The 16,669-nt window shown below is 38.3% G+C and overlaps 2 protein-coding genes across 8 annotated transcripts; one reads left to right on the top strand and one right to left on the bottom strand.

Annotated features, from left to right (window-relative positions):
• The first annotated feature begins 300 nt into the window (after positions 1-300).
• Positions 301-7,309, top strand: erlin1 (ER lipid raft associated 1). Of its 2 annotated transcripts, none has more exons than XM_077581714.1 (12): positions 301-436; positions 1,855-1,980; positions 2,302-2,383; positions 2,608-2,654; positions 3,267-3,328; positions 3,431-3,556; positions 3,633-3,706; positions 4,197-4,255; positions 4,373-4,464; positions 4,556-4,645; positions 4,747-4,826; positions 5,833-7,309. In XM_077581714.1, the coding sequence occupies exons 2-12, from the start codon at positions 1,871-1,873 to the stop codon at positions 5,992-5,994; spliced, it is 984 nt and encodes a 327-aa protein (XP_077437840.1). In that variant the 5' UTR covers positions 301-436; positions 1,855-1,870; the 3' UTR covers positions 5,995-7,309. The 2 variants fall into 2 exon arrangements, with proteins under 2 accessions (XP_077437840.1, XP_077437841.1); XM_077581715.1 differs by having other exon boundaries at positions 383-417.
• A 2,778-nt stretch (positions 7,310-10,087) lies between these two features.
• spef1 (sperm flagellar 1) lies at positions 10,088-16,668 on the bottom strand. Of its 6 annotated transcripts, none has more exons than XM_077582661.1 (8): positions 16,483-16,668; positions 15,961-16,072; positions 15,269-15,416; positions 15,156-15,201; positions 12,883-12,967; positions 12,134-12,239; positions 12,026-12,048; positions 11,653-11,804 (listed from the first exon to the last, which is right to left on the bottom strand). In XM_077582661.1, exons 1-8 carry the CDS (start codon positions 16,589-16,591, stop codon positions 11,792-11,794), a joined length of 642 nt encoding a protein of 213 aa, XP_077438787.1. In that variant the 5' UTR covers positions 16,592-16,668; the 3' UTR covers positions 11,653-11,791. The 6 variants fall into 6 exon arrangements, 4 of the variants coding, with proteins under 4 accessions (XP_077438784.1, XP_077438786.1, XP_077438787.1 ...); XR_013296279.1 differs by having other exon boundaries at positions 11,683-11,804; positions 11,921-12,048; XM_077582658.1 differs by lacking the exon at positions 12,026-12,048 and having other exon boundaries at positions 10,088-11,804.
• Between the last annotated feature and the right edge of the window lies 1 nt (position 16,669).

Raw genomic sequence — 16,669 nt, forward strand, 5'->3', positions numbered from 1 at the left:
GTGTTGAAAATGGCTTGCTGTCTTTGATGATGTAATGTTCATGGTTTCGGCCGGACACCAGTGAAATCCATAAGTCGGGGGAAAATACCATGGTCCCTGAATGCAGCATTTAAGGAGTCCAAACAAGAAGTGTACTGTATGTTCATTAAGATACAATTTTAATTTAAGTTTAAGTTTTACGTGACATACAATTTATTTGAATCATTATTTATATATATATAAACATTTGTCACTTTTTTTGGTGTAAAGTTTTATTTCAGATGCAGAACAACTGTACTGTTAGTAGCTAGACATTCCACTTCCTGAAGCGAAAATTATTCCGACAGCCGGTGAATGCGGCACAGTAACGAGTCAAAACCAAAGCTGTGGGAGGTGGTTGAGGCCAGGGGGATGAACCTTTGAATGAACACAGGAGAGGTGACTGTTCGAGAGCGTGGTAATTTCGTTTGACTACAATTCATTATTCAACTCGGCATTTGCATTATGTTACGCATTTTGTTGTTGTATTCCAAAGCATGCTACGCCTTGCTAGGTGGCTTGCGTAGGTTACTAGTCCAAAGAGTTAGCACACAGCATGTTAGAGCTGCCTCAATACGGAATCCGCCCCTGATATAAACCATAGCTACACGGCTAACTGTGGCTAACAAACATCGTCGGAAATGTTAAGCCATGGTCACGACGAATGCTTCTTGTTGATGTTTGTTCAGCGGAATACATTTTGTCTTTGTGACAATCGGTGTACTTGTGCTTGTTAGCTGTATAGTAATTGTCACCTGTCACTGTAAAATTAACCGCCGCGACAGTTGTGTGGACGTTCTCAATGTTATTAGCTCTGTTGCGGTTAACGCATTTAAAGTGAAAATATTCTGTGGCTGTGGACATGACTGACATGGATGTGCTTAGTTTATTTAATTTAGTCAAATTCTTGCAACGAGGGAATACGTCCTGCTATTCCAAATAACTAAACGCATACCATTTTTGCTGTGCACATATTTTCCTCGTCAATGTGGAATAGCTGAATCCCCCCCTTAAAACATTAAATGGGATTGTTACAGAATGTGGAATGCATAACATTTTGTGCCATTTGTTTATTAACCCCTCGAGATGTATCATCTCGTTTCATATGAGAAACATCGAAGTGAATGGCAAAAAGAACAAATAGCAAAACAAGGAGACAATAAAATAAATACAATAATAATACAATGCAATAAAATACAGTCCAGCCAAGAAGGAAACCGCAATCAAGAGATAAACAAATAATGACATACAGTTGACGACATCTTTTATTGATCTTAAGCCACATGCTTACATTACAAAAATCTCACTGCACACCACCACCAATTTACTTGCACAGTGTGAAATCTGGGTCTGTTTAGCTGAACACGAGCTGAAACACTTAGAGGGGGTAAGTACAGAGAGATCTTAAATTATACATTTTGGAATCGGACACAATTAAATGAATTTAGATTATTTCCTGTCACACACATGGCGTGGTTGGGAATCACTGCAGTAGCAGATATCATCAATAGAAAATACATCCTGAAGTGAAATAGATCACCAAATACATTACAGCACAGAACCGTCAAACACCAATACTATTTGGCCATCAAATACATAAAAAGAAAAGTATAGGACAGCAAGCAATTTACTGAAAACATGAACAGTCTATTTTATTTCGCTCATTTCAAATGGTGAATTACTCTGTACTCACAATAACTTTTATTCCACACGAATCCTGTTTGACTACACTCATTTTAATTGCTTGCAATAAAAAGGCAGCAGAGCAACTCCATGCCATTTACTGTACCTGTGTAAACATTCTAGAATGTTTAAATAATGGCCGTCTGTCTGCAGGTGAGAGCCAGTGAGGATGATGCCGCATGTTGGGGCTGTGTTTGCAGCGATAGCAGGAGTGATGGCTGTCCTGCTGCACTCCTCCATTCACAAAATAGAGGAAGGGCACCTTGCTGTCTACTACAGGTAATTGTTAACACTGACCCTTTAGAGTAAGTTCCTTACTGTGTGATAAAGCTCATGAATTGCTTATACATTATTGTCTGCATACAGTGCAACCACTAAAGTAGTCATTCACAAACTTTTCCAAACAGGTAACTGACATAACAGAAAGATTTATGATCCACTTTTGAGTTTCCACTGTATGGCATCCAAATTGAACTTAGTTTTTAACTTTGTGCCCTCTAGGCAATTTCCCTTTCTCCACCCTCCTACACTGTAATCAAGTTAATCAGCTATTATGAAATCATTCCACATGTTTTTGTTTGTTTTTTTAACCTCTTTTAGAGGTGGAGCTTTGCTGACGGGTCCCAATGGTCCTGGATATCATATCATGCTGCCTTTCATTACTACCTACAGATCAGTGCAGGTAATGTCTTCTGGCATCCTTCTCATAAGAAAGAGGAAGTTGGAGTCAACAGCGTGTTTCATCATACATACAAACAAAAGAGGAACCTATGAAATGCGTATGCGAAGAGTTTTCTCTCATCTTAATGTACATTTAACATGACGTGAAAAAACACATTTTCATTGTTTTGTTGTCTATACTATTATGGTCATTATTTTATTTTATTTTTTATTTTTGGATTTCAGACTACACTCCAGACTGATGAGATCAAGAATGTTCCTTGTGGAACAAGGTACCAAAAAAACCAATATTTTTTTCCTCAATACATTACATGCAACTGAAAAAAAAAATGGCTATAGAATAATGTTAAAAAAAAACTATGAGAATAAATTAGTGAAGTAACAAGTATTATAAAAAATAATGAACATGTACGTGAGGCTGGAAGGTAGTCCCCAAGGGCCCACTTCAAAGATCAGCCGGGCTAACTTTACATAATTCTCCTCCTGTAAAGATCTGCTTCTAGTTCTTCCAGCATGGACTCTAGCAAATCAATTTCTCCTTCCACCATGTTAAGGGGCGTGCCCATTTTGAAGGGAATGAGAGGAGCCGCTAATATTAATGCCGAATCAAGTTGGTTGTGTTCACTTTTACAACAGTGCAAAAGTCTGATTTAAACTGCGGCAAGCTGCAGGTGTCTGCGAAAATACCAAAACAAGACTTTGTTTTGACCTACCCCCTGCGCACATTTAGTCCACGCTTCGCACCAGACTTGTGCTGCTCACAAAATAAAGCCTTGCTCTTGTATCTTTCCTCCACATTTTACATTGTTTTTTTTTTTTTTTAATGGCCCCAGTACTCCTTTTGTAGTTGAAAGATATTGACACATTTTGTATGTCCTTGATAGTGGCGGCGTGATGATCTATTTTGACAGAATAGAGGTTGTCAACATGCTGGTCTCTTCAGCAGGTACAAAATGTTCAGAATCAACAATCAATTGCAAAAGTTCCTTTATTTTCATGCAGAGCTGTCAAAATAGTCTCACTGTTTGCCTTCCTGATGTGTTTCTAGTGGTGGACATAGTGAGGAACTACACGGCCGACTATGACAAAACTCTCATTTTCAACAAGATTCACCACGAATTAAACCAGTTCTGCAGTGTGCACACACTGCAGGAGGTCTACATAGAGCTCTTTGGTTTGTCTCGAGCTAAATATGGAATTATTCAATATTGAATGTGCAGTAGATAAAATATGGTGTTTTTGGTTTACAGATATAATTGATGAAAACCTCAAGATTGCCTTGCAGAAAGAGCTTAATGTGATGGCCCCTGGACTTACCATACAGGTACCTTTTGTACAAAAGTCACTTGGTTATTGCAGTCAATACAATTTGAAAGCATGTTTGTGTGGCGGCGCAAGACCAAGACTAAATTCAAACCAGTCAAGTTTCCCTTTTTTACTGTGTGTGAATAGTAATCACTTTATATGGTTCAATTCAACTCAAGAATCATTTTTGGCTTATCTAGAGAAGGATGCAATTCAAGTCGAGGACAAAAAATATGCTTCATTAACTTTTCTTCTGTGATTTTTTTTTTTTTTGCATTCAAAAATGAACCAGTGTATCCAGTATCATCAGTATGTCTATATTCCTGTCTATCTGTACACATTTATTTTCTTTCCTCTTTTCTTGACATTATGGTCATTAGTGACAATCAAACATGATTTGTATTAGTCCCTCACACTGGCCTTAAACATTCAACATGACAATCATCACACAGTGTGTAAAATTGTGATTATTTCAACGACCTTTCTCCTCGCTCTTAAACCGGATGCAGGCTGTCCGCGTAACCAAGCCAAAGATTCCCGAGTCTATCAGGAGGAACTTTGAACTGATGTGAGTTTGACCCCAAGTTGCTGTGTGTCATTCATTGCTTGCCAATGACCTGCTTGGTTCAAGTGAGTTCAACAGCATGAAGGCAACTGTGCAGTATGTGTGAAACTGTGCACGCAGGGAAGCAGAGAAGACACGTCTCCTAATTACCGCTCAGACTCAGAAGGTGGTGGAAAAGGAGGCAGAGACTGAGAGGAAGAAAGCGATTATCGGTAAATGTGGTTTTGTTGGTGGTTTCCTTTTCACGCTCTTCCATTCTGCTCACCATAGAGCCCACCTGCTGTGTTTTGTGTATGTGTGTAGAGGCTCAAAAAGTGGCTCAAGTAGCTGAGATCCAGTTTCAGCAGAAAGTGATGGAGAAAGAGACAGAGAAGAGGATCTCAGAAATTGAGGGTCAGCTATCATATTTCATCGCGTACAGTACTTCCTGTTCATCTCTTGGGACGGATATTTATTATATTTCTGTATTCTATCGTGTCATATGTCTCATTCAGATGCCGCCTTTCTGGCCAGGGAGAAGGCCAGGGCAGATGCAGAATACTACACCGCTGCCAAGTTTGCTGAAGCAAATCGGGTACAATTAGATATTGTATACACAAACTCAGGGTTTTTCTTGGCTCAAAATGAGGCAGACGTGGTATCATCCTGACTATTATGGGTGACTACTGATACCAGGTATTGCCAGTACCAGTCACTTTCCGGTGCACTGCGGTTAGCGCCTCCATAATGGCGCAACACTGCAACTGCAGTTAAAATGCGTTGCTGCCGAGCTCAATCAACACAGCTGGAGCTCTGTGTTAAGCGATATCAGGCTGGTGGTGGCAAGCAAATTAGGTGGAGGTGGCCGCAGACAGGAAAAACCCTGCACACGCAATAGTATTGTAATACAATTATTGGCAGCCCCTTTTCTGGCAGCAACCTCACATTCCCATTGAAATCAGTGATTTGGAATCATTTGTTCTTAACTGTAAAGGAAATCATTTATTTTATTTATTAGTGTAGTAAATGAGCCTATCCATGCTGAATTTGGCAAATACCCATACACACTTTAAACACTTTGAGCTGAAAGAATTCTAAGATCATCATGTTTCATTTTTCTGTCGTTTTTTTCTGCTTTAGTTGAATTAATTAGTGGTTTTACTGTTGCAGTCACCTCAGTAGTGAAAATGTGGTTATGTGTAGAGCTGTGCAATTAATCGAAATTCAATTACAATTTTAATTATTACACTCCACCATTACAAAATCGGCATTAATCTTAAACAAAAATAAAAGATTATTAATACAAATTTTTAGTTGTCTAAATTTATATATTTGCACCTTTTTTATTTAAAAATGACTAATTTAATAAATGTTGTTTGGTCCAAAAGGAACTTGTATAATTATAGTGTTATAAAGAAATGTATTTGTCTTTAAATTTTTTACATGTTTAAACATTTTCTTCTTTTGTACCAAAAAAAACAAATGATTGTCCTAATCGTGATTTAAATTATTACCAACTTAATCGTGCTGAATATTTTCTTCATAATCGAGCAGCCCTAGTTTTGAAGTGGCTTAACCATCACATATGCTCTGTCTTGCAGCTGAAGTTGACGCCTGAGTACATGGAGCTGATGAAATACCAGGCCATAGCGAGTAATAGCAAGATCTACTTCGGTCAAGACATCCCCAACATGTTCGTGGAGGGAAACCTCGGCTCACCCAAAGCCAAAAGCAGTCACAAGGCACCCGCTGAGCAAGACTAGCTGAAATCTTAAAAGTGCCGTTCGCATTGAGTCTTAAACAGCTAAAATAGATTGGGGGGATTTGAGGTGATTAAAAAGCTGAAGGAAGAAGGTAATAAAAGGGAATTATTTTTTTGGGTGGGGGGGTGTTTTAAGCATAAGAATGAAAAGCCTGCGTAAAGCTTATTCGCCTGTAAGGCAACAGCAAGGAGTCGCTTGCTTAACTTTTTTTTCTCCTTTTTTTTTTGCTGTCCTCCTTGTATGCAAAGATGATTGTTGACGGCCTATCTGGACTGGAATGCAGCGGGTGACACTAATTAGAAACAAGAGGGTATTTGTGTTTTGTATGAGGGAAGATCAGTCAACGACAGATGAGGCATTTCTTTATTTCTTTTAATGTCTAGTGGGGAATTTCTTAGTTGTGGGTCAAACAGTGCACTGTGGCGTCGTTCGCCAGCTGCTAAAAGAAAGCCGACTTGAAAATGCTAATGAGAACGTAAACAACGTTCCAGCGGAAGAGCTTCCTGTCCTTATTTGGTCTGCCCGTTTGTCTTGTGGCCTGGTGCTGATGATGAAAGTAGTGCCTGCTCATATCTGCCAACGTTTTCTGTTTTGAGCTTATTGAGGATATCTCAGGAAAATTACAGTTAGATGCTCACAAGGACTTTTTCCTAACGTTGATACTGGATTCGAATGCAAATCCCTTTCAAGGTCTCTTGGGGTTGCGCTCAAGTTTACTGTTGTAGGATCACAAGAAAGTTTCGGGACTGTGATATGAGAAAATAAGCGTAAAGGTTACACAACTGTTCAACAGTCAGGACATTGTGATATTGCATACAAACTGCACACAGTCTGACTTTGCCAAACAAACTAAAGCTTGTAATAACACTATCATACTTTCTCTTTTTTGTTGTTGTATAATGCAGTTAATTAGTAGTGGTTGTGCAGGGGTTAGTTTGACTTTTTCTACTTGGCTTTGTCTAAGTAAAATGCGAGTTGGCCAGGTTTCACAATGGTGGTCAGTCACGCTGTGGTGCATCAGCGTCGACGTGAGCAGAGAGAAAGACACTACTTGTGTTCAGAGAGACATGCGCTAATGTGCTGTTTATGTGACTCGTCCTCCACTTGCTGTGGTGGCGGCTGCAAATAACCATGCAAATGAGGGTATAGATCACTCAACACGATTTCTTTTTTTCTTCTCAATGATATTTTGTACAATCTGTGAAATTCTCCTAAATTGTCTCTCCTTGTTTTTAAAGGGTTTATATGCAAAAAAAAAAATGTTTTGACAATGTTCTTAAATAAAGCCTATTTTGGTACCTCTCTTCTCCACGCATCGATTGACTGAATTATTCATATTCTGAATTAGTCATTAAAATCAACTTTGTTTTGACTGTTAACTGAAAACTGCTTTGTTGGCTGCAGTCTCCAGGTACAGTATTACGTAAGCATTTTCATTACATTAGCAAATAGGTGAATTATTTAGTTAGTTAGTTAGTTTAGTTAATTTGTATCTTACTAAAGTGAACATTTCTACTGATGTGGAAAATAAGTGTGAAACAGTCCGAGGCGTTTACAAAACAAGTACAATTATGCACACTGATATATTTATTGCTTTGACAAATATATATTGTAAGAGAAAATTATTTTTGGTTTATATGTAAAATATTTACGTTTGAATTGGCCATACATTCACAATGTGCATTGCATATTTAGATTTTTTTACAATAGAACTCTTAGAAGTTACAAATTAGAGTACCTGTAGTTTTAACAAGTGAAGGATGGGGAAATTCTGCTATACCACACTGTAACAAGAGTACCCTGATAACGGGTGTTAAATCAATGAAAATACAGTGTAAGTGTTGTTTGAAGAAAAAAAAAGAAGACAAGTGTTCTCCTTGGGACAACTATTCAGCTGCAGTCATGTGTTTATTAAACTAATAGTGAGTTTTGTTTTGTTTGTTTTAAATATTATGTATTTTTTTCCCTGTAGAGTTCATTGAACTATATGGGAAAAAAAGACCTCAGTTCAATAAAGGTTGGGAACCACTGATTCAACCAATGTAAAAGCATCTTTAGAACCCTGAAAATTTATCGACGTTTGAACCCAGAATCTCTCAACTGTAAGGCAGAAGCGCTAACTAGTTACAATATTTCACAACATGTAAAATGTATGGACAGATATGATGCTGACAAATACTTCAATATCAAATTGGACAAAACCCCTTCAAATATTGTAGGGATGGTCATTATTTCCTTCACATTGAAAGGCTACGGAAGTGTAGTTTCCATAGCTTCCAACAAGGGGCGCACTAACACCATAAATACCCAGCTATAGTTAAAAGCCCACATAAATAATACATATTTCAGCAGCCATAACAATAGACTTAAATTCTGGGTTTCTCACACGTGGCAGTTGTTTGTGGCCACGTGTGGATGACTGGACCAACATACACAATGTGTCACGCACTCCTGTGTCATGAGCACAACGTAAAATCATCAAGAGTTCCGTGATCCCGAAGGAGGGTAAACTCAGCTGTTCAAGCAGGAAACACTCAACATGTGTAAGCATGTGAGGCACGGTTTCCTCTTATTCATTTTGAAGCCAGCAGCCAAAAGGTCACTTATTAGGTATATTTAATGCATCTTGTCGCCACACAGGGCGTTGCTAGACACCAACAAGGACCATATGAGGCGTCCAAATAAAAAACAGGTTGACGGATAAGCAAATATATCTTTTAATAAATAATTTCGAAATGAGAAATAAGAAATGACTGTTTTAAACCAACAAACCTGCTAGAGGGGGGCCCCACTTGGGCGAGTCTGTCTATGGGGTTCCAGCAAGAGCTAAAGTAAAGGACCCTATGCAGGGGATTTCCTTCACAAGCAGCGCCATTGTTTTGTCACTGATTTGGTGCCCGTGAGTCCACTCACGAGGCCCTCTTATGCTCTGGTCAGGACTATTGCATACTGTATTTTTTATTACTATTTTTTAAAGATAGGATCTGATCCCGATGTATAACATATGAGCAAGATAAATAAACCTTGCTCATGCTAATATTAATGTTTACTGTGTCCAGTGCTGACTTAAATGGGTGGTCTGGTGCTGTCAGGAAGTCAGGTCAAGTCATGTCATGTCTGCTGAAGCCCACCAACGATAGGGCGTGGCTGCTGGTGTAAAAATCTGGAATGATCCTTATTAAACAGAAGAGTGATAGGGTGATTCACTCAATCATCATCAGCCATCTTCTGTGGCACAGATTCTGTGCTCCGCTTGTTCTCTCTTACATTCCAATCCTGTGTGCTGGAGCTTCACACTCATGCTAAAAACATTACCTTTCGGAGTATTTTTTTTTCTTTCTTTCTTTTTTACTGCACTTTCACTGTTTTCTGCTCCTTATTTAGCTCTTTGCCATTCAACAATAAAAATCAAAAGCTACATTCAACCTATTTTTATTTTATTTAGACTTTAAACTTGCTACTTAGAGCATTTTTTAAAGAACATTGGTGCTTTAACCTAAGTTTAATTTGTTCCTTCCCACAGAAGCAAATGCGAACTGTAAAGTGAATGTTCGCCTGCCTCTATTAAGGCAACATTGATTGCATTTTCACTCATGGAGGCAGCACTTCCACTTGCCAAAGAAACAGCATAGTAGGTGACTTCTGTTCAGTTGTGTCTCTTAATGGGCAGAACAAATTTTGCTTGGCAACAATATCTTGAGAAAATGTTAGCTGAGATGTTATTTTACTCGTGAAATGTTATAATGATGGAGCTTGTTTTTATGGTTTAGTCTTGAGTACATTTTTGTCCTCAAGCTATCCTGTTCTAAAATTGACCTACTTGTGTCAGCTTTCTAACATGACCTAATGCTTTATCATTAGAGGCCGGGATGCTGAATCAGCAGCTACTTATTCTTTCTCGTCAGCCACATCTTAACCGTCAACGTTGGGGAAAAAGGTGCTATCTTTAAACAAAAGTCACACTGAATTGATTTCAAAATAGGTTGTGCTTTTAGACTTGTGCTTGCGAGTAAACCTAACACTGCATGTCATTGTGTTCGCAGCTCATTTCTCAAGAGACCTATTTATCATTCAAAATGTCACACTGGGAAAATAAAGTGGTTAGACAATTTATTGAGTATTGGGTGGTCAGACGTTAAAAGCTGTACAAAGGTTTACACATTAACGGTTCACCAGAACAGAACCTCATTATTAATAAACAAAAACATCAACTCAATACAGTATGCGCAAATCACAAGGCAAATAAATAAACAGTAAATCTCCCTCACTTGACACTAACTTAAAATAAACATGTACAATAAATAAAGTTGCTGGTGTACAGTATTTCAAAGCCATCCCTTACAAAAATTAAAAATCCCTATTATTTTCAACACAAAATAAATAATTTTCACTATTTTATGGATAAATAAGGCATGTATGCATTCCACATAAATTATCTATAGAGTTTGACTACCGGCATATTTGTTCTTAATTATTCTTAAATTTTTGGGTCTGATTGCTGGAACAATATTCTAACTAGAAGTATGACTATAAAGAAGGACCCTTTGCAGTATATTTTAATTTGCAATTGCAAAAAATATATAAGCTAACAGTAATTCTATTAACTTAGAATGATTAAACTTATGTTCTTGTGAGAATTGAGTAGGCAATCGAACATTTGCTTCTTCTTGTTTTAAAAAAGATATAATAATCAGATTAGTGCTGTCAAAGTTAAGGCGTTAACTGATCAATTAATCACAAAAAATTGTCGCATTAATCATGTATTAACGCAGATTAATCACACTATTAATTTTGACCACAGATGATTCTTAAGATGACAGTGGATGGTTACATTAAATGTAGCACAGGTTGTGCTTGAGCAGTAAACATAACTACATGAATTAAAGTAAAGAATTTAATAAATGATTCAGAAAATTTGTTCATGTCAAACTATTGCGATACATTTTGCAAGTAATTAACTGATTAGAAAAAGAGGAGGAGGAGTGTGTGCAGTGGATACATTTTTTGAAGACGTCCTCATAACATTAATTGTTGAAAAAAAATAACACATAACAGGTGGTCTTTAAATTTGGCGGGCAAAAATATTGATAAAAAGGCTTTTTTAATCAAGAGATTAATCGTGATTAATCGAAATTTTAAGATGTGATTAATCTGATTAAACAATGTAATTGTTTGACAGCTCTAAATCAGATACTATATTTGTACATATCGTATCAACGTTCAGCCAAGTCAACAGCTAACGTTAGCTAGCTGTGAAATACACGTGAACCTTGCTTCTTTTTTTGTAAGGGATAAATCAAAGCTAAGCAAATAATTCAAAGTGCGCAATTGAGGAGGAAGTTAACCCGAAAATGACAAAATGTTGTATGTGCCTCACCAGTCTAAACACGGCATTGCGATTAATATTGCCTTTTTTGGAATATGTCAGTTAAGCAGCAAAATCCACCTCAGAGGGCGGCCATTTTGCCACTTGCCACTGATTGAAAATGACATCACAGCTAGGTAACGACCAATCACAACTCAGCTTCGGAAAACAGGTGGGCAAATATTGGACAAAACCCCTAAGATGGATAAAATATTAACCAGAATATCATGTTTAGATGCCACATATAACTGTAAAGAAAAATATTTTGGGGTTGACTTCTCAAGAGAGCCAAACTATTTTTAATCGCTTAAATACTGCTGGTTTTGGAATCGGTCTCTTTTCCTTTCAGACAGGTACACATCTCCAGATTGTGCCTCAGTTCGTCTATCCGCATGTCCTTGAGCTGCACCAGGCGCTCCAACTTGCTCACCTTCATTTCCAGGATCTACGCACACACGTCAACACATAGATGGGAAAACAACAGGCAGTGTATTGACTCATGACTCAAAAGCCCAGCGGAGCGTGATGAAAAAAGAGGAAGTGTTGCAAGTAGCCTCTTGCCTCACATGCAGATGTTGTCACACATTGAGCAGTAAAATATCCGCTGAGGTGAAACTGACTCACTGACCACTGCTGACACAGCTTGTGTTATATATGCGTACACACCTGCAAAATGTCTTTATGACTTGCTTTTTCCCCAGCAGAGAATGAAAATAGGAAGACAAGTCAAGCGATGTGTTTGACAGATTGGTGTGTGTGTGTGTGTGTATGTACCTCCACTGTTTCCTGCAAAGCCATTGCCGCATGCTCTTTTTCCTTTAGAATTTGGCGCACAGCTGGGTCCAAGTTGGCGTAAAACTGAGCTGCGTGCTGTAGTTTGCTGCAACATTAAAAAAAAAAAAAAAAAAACATAACAAAACCTTTATTTAAAGTGCATATACAAAAAGTGCACACACCTTGTTAAAATTGCAGGTTTTGGGCATTAAAAAATGACACAAAGATAAATATTTTTTCCAACTAGAAAGGGAACTGTAATTCTATAGGAAAATAAAAGGAAATCTTTTTGGAAATGTTCAGCAGAAAAAATGCAGTAATTTCTGGCAAGTACTGGCTGTGTCATGCATGTGACAGCAATCTGCTATATTCTTCTGTCTTTCCTAGATGGAAATTTTACAAATAGCATTGTTTGACCTGAAGGGTGTGCATATTTATGCAACCAGGCTGTTCCCCCCTAAAAGATTCCACTTATTTCTCTGTTCATTTAGTACAGGGGTGCTCAAGTTCAGTCCTCGAGAGCCCCTATCCAGCCTGTTTTCCATGTTTCTCTCCACTAACACACCTGATTTATGATGAGGGTTCTTATCAGGCTTCTGCAAAGCTTGCTGATTAGCTGATCATTAGATTCAGCTGTGCTGCAGGAGGGAAACATGGAAAACAGGCTGGATAGGAGCTCTCGAGGACCGAACTTGAGCACCCCTGATTTAGTAGATGGCAGTGATCCGCGTGAAGCTTGATTTTGTTACCTCGTCTCCATTTTTAACTTGTCATCCCGTTTGGCCTCCACGCGTACCATCTCAGACAGATATCTGGCCTCACTCTGACTCAGCTCTGGAGCAAAGAGAAGAAAATGTGTGACACTCCCTCTACAATCATGTCGACCCGTCTTAAGAGGTGAATAGTTTGCTGTTGTTGGACACCGTAAGAAGTCCAGTAAATCTCCTGAGCACAAACAATGGGCCGGGGGGAAGATGGAGGATGAGGGTGATGAGGAGAAGCAGAACAAGAAAGGGAAGGCCTTGAAGTTCTGCCATGCTGATCTTTGCTCAGTGATAAGGCCATCTGCTGATATAAGGATGTGTGCTCTGTGTCTTTCTGTGATAGCACGCCGGGTGGAGGTGAGGTGAGGAAAGAGGAGCTGGTCTGAGGTCAGCTCATAAGGTTATTTGGCGGGACGGATGAGGTGTGAGAATTGGAGGAGAGCCGTGTCAGGGACTGACGCCCAAAAGGTTGCGACATTTGCTTATCGTGTATGTGTGTGTGTGTGTGTGTGTGTGTGTGTGTGTGGTCACTATGATCTCGATAGAATGACATGCACTTACAGGGCGGGTAGCAGAGAGGATCAGGGAAAATCCTCTAGAATTAGCATGTGTCATATTTAGGGATGACCAATTCATCGGATTCAAAGTGATATCAAAATGTAGTGAAATGCAATTTTCTTTCTTTCTTTTTTTTCACAATAAGCATCACACTGGCAAATAGTGTCAAATTCTTCTTCTTCAAAAAGAGGCTTCAATGCCACTCCCACTTGGCATTTATCATAAAACCAAGAGAATTGCATGTTGTCTATTGAAAACAAACAACATAGTTTTGTGAACACCCTCTGCTAACTTAAAACTCATTCACTGCCATTGACGGCTATTGATGTTCAACTTTTATTTGAACTATTTCTATTAGTTTAAAAAAAAGTGATTTGACTATTGAAGTCATGCAGTTAATTACCATCCCAAATTTAAATCGCCTGACACGATTTAAAAAAAAACGGCTAACAGTCTTCTTTTTTTTCACAACCCTTCAAGCAAAGGATATTTTACACAAATGATGTAACAACACGTAGATGGATAATTTAACAATACCCACGGGCTTCTTCTTTGTTTGTCTGCACGAATGTATTATACATTACAGCCAACCAGTGGCCAAGGCAGGCGCATCAGAAATAGCAGCACAATTGAATTTCTTTATTACTAAAAAACAAAACTGCAAAATGTAGTTTCTTTTTTCATGTTTTTTAAATCACATGTGTATTGGTGTAAAAACATTTTTTTTAAGTATACATTTTTTGTTTTTTTGTACTCATTCACTGCCATTGACGGCTATAGACGTAAAAAATTCATTTGAACTATTTCTATTAGTAAAACATTTTTCCCACTTTTGTTAACAAGAGTTTGAAAACCTAGATTTTTTTATTGTATTAGAACAGATATAAAAATTGGGATTAATCGTGAGTTAACTAGTAAAGTCATGCGATTAATTACGATTTACAATTTTTTTTTAAATAATCTTTTTTCTCTAAAAAAAAGATTATTAAAATGTTTTCATAAATTAGGGGCATCAGGCGATAAAATTTGTAATCGTAATTCATCGCATGATTTCACTAGTTAACTCACGATTAATCACAAATTTTACATCTGTTCTAAATGTACAAAAAAAATTCTAGGTTTTTATACTCTTGTTAACAAAAATGGAAAAAAATGCTAAATAGAAATTGTTCAAATTAATTTTTGACGTCTATAGCTGTCAATGGCAGCGAATGAGTAAAAAAAGAATACAAAAATAAAAATTCAAAGATCATTTTTGTAGCGCGCGGCAAAACAATAGCGTTTGTGGAGACTATCTAGCGGCTGCCACGATGGTGAGGAGATGATTTACCACCAAATAATTTAAGCAATTTTTTTCATTCATAAGTGTGTCTGCAACTGGTAGCTCTTCACATTTATTTAGTTTTAAAAAGGATGGTGACCTTCTGCAGAGCTGGTTGATGAGCTGATCATTTGATTCAGGTGTGTTGGAGGAGTGAAAGATGGAAAACGGGCTGGTTAGGGCCACACGTAGTCTACATTATTGTAAATGTGCCAATTGATTGGGCTGGGGACCAATCTACGGTGCACCCCGCCCCTCACCCAAAGACAGCTGGGTATAGGCTCACCTGTAATCCTAATCAGGATAAACGCTATAGAAAACGGGTGGATCGTAGATTACACAATTTCTATTGGAGGAAAATAATCAAGGATGTGGTTACCTGTGAGAGTTTTTTCTGGGTTTCTGGTGTCATAGTATTCCAAATCCTGCATTGAAAATAGACATTTACCAACAGACATATCACAATTGTCTATGCAGGCTGGCTTTACATACTGATATGGTGTGTGTCTTTTGGTCCAACTTCTGGTCTATCTTCTCCTTGAGTTCGCTCAGCACACTCTCGATCACCCCCGAGGATCGCAGTACAATCTTCTTCACCGACTTCTCAGGCACGTGGAAGTTCAGCTTGGAAAACACCTTCCTGTGTATGCAAAATGACACTCAACAACGCACGCACATCTGTTTCCAATTAGGACAGGAGCAGCAGATGGAAGGCGTTTTGTACCGACGTTGCATGTTGTGATGATAAACACCACAGGGATCCTCAGGGTTGGCCATGCGCCATTTAAATGATTCGGGACTGTGTTTGGACTGGTTCTCACGGCCAGATGAAGAGAGTTTAGCTAAGTTCAGCCACTGAATATGTTGATGTCTCCACTGGGAGTGGTGGGTAGGGTGGCAATCGACATAATGCATTCCCATTGTGCCCATTTTACATCACTACAATTATACTTATTACTTATGAGATACAGGATATTGTATAAAAATATTTACGCTGTGTGATTTTGTTCCTCAGTCATAGCTAAACAAACACAGCACAGCAAGCTTCAAGTCAAGTGTGTTTGGGATACACATTCACTGGCCACTCACTTTATTAGCTGTGTACGGCCTGCGAGAACGTTTGCCTGGAATATTTTTTTTTAATTTGATGGATGAATGCATGGACAATGTGTTGCGTCTCTCGCCTGTTAAGGAGGTTCCAGTTGCTGAGCTTTTGCTGAGTGGAACTGGCAGGAGTGTAGTTGTGCAAGTCAATAATCTTTGGGAAGAAATGTTTGACAACCTCAGCCGCCATCACTGCAGACAGACAACACATTGGTGAAATCTTCTCATACGACATCATGAGGTTACCAATAACACAAAAATAGTTTGCGCATATTTATGGCCTAGAAGTGTTTTTTTCATATACTATTCATCTTTAGACACAATTATAACCACAAAATAAAATAAACAATACTAAAACATACTATAAATTCAGAATACGTAGAGGAACCGACCACGTTATTATTTATGTACACCTTAGCTATAGCTATTAAAAACTCAAGTCCACTTGGTGATTTCACACCTTCACATCAATAAACAAAGATTATCTCTGTCATTATCAACCAAAATAAACACAGTTAAAAGCAGAATGTTCGATGTGCATGTACCCGTAATGATGTGGCTCATTGTTGTCCTAATTTTAGCTTTAGCCTAGCTTGAAGTACCTCCGTCGCTGAAGTCATTGGCGATGTTTCTTTTAGGTCTTGAAAGACGAATTTTATCTATCCACGCGTACAAATCCTGCAGCTCATCCTCGTCTAGCTCTCGCTCCATTCGCTATTGGCGTTTCCGTACACTTTATGAATTCACTTTTGACCGTTTCAAGTGCCAGACGATTTCGCTGTGTTGTTT

Source organism: Vanacampus margaritifer, chromosome 12, assembly GCF_051991255.1.
Source record: "Vanacampus margaritifer isolate UIUO_Vmar chromosome 12, RoL_Vmar_1.0, whole genome shotgun sequence".
NCBI lineage: Eukaryota > Metazoa > Chordata > Actinopteri > Syngnathiformes > Syngnathidae > Vanacampus > Vanacampus margaritifer.

Coding starts and splice junctions, on each gene's coding strand:
- spef1 (XM_077582658.1), bottom strand. CDS start 16,591: ATGGAGCGAGAGCTAGACGAGGATGAGCTGCAGGATTTGTACGCGTGG. Junction 16,073..16,482: donor CAATGACTTCAGCGACGGAG/GTACTTCAAGCT, acceptor GTCTGTCTGCAG/TGATGGCGGCTGAGGTTGTC. Junction 11,805..12,133: donor CTTTGCAGGAAACAGTGGAG/GTACATACACAC, acceptor GTGTGTGCGTAG/ATCCTGGAAATGAAGGTGAG.
- erlin1 (XM_077581714.1), top strand. CDS start 1,871: ATGATGCCGCATGTTGGGGCTGTGTTTGCAGCGATAGCAGGAGTGATG. Junction 2,384..2,607: donor CTACCTACAGATCAGTGCAG/GTAATGTCTTCT, acceptor TTTGGATTTCAG/ACTACACTCCAGACTGATGA. Junction 2,655..3,266: donor AATGTTCCTTGTGGAACAAG/GTACCAAAAAAA, acceptor TGTCCTTGATAG/TGGCGGCGTGATGATCTATT.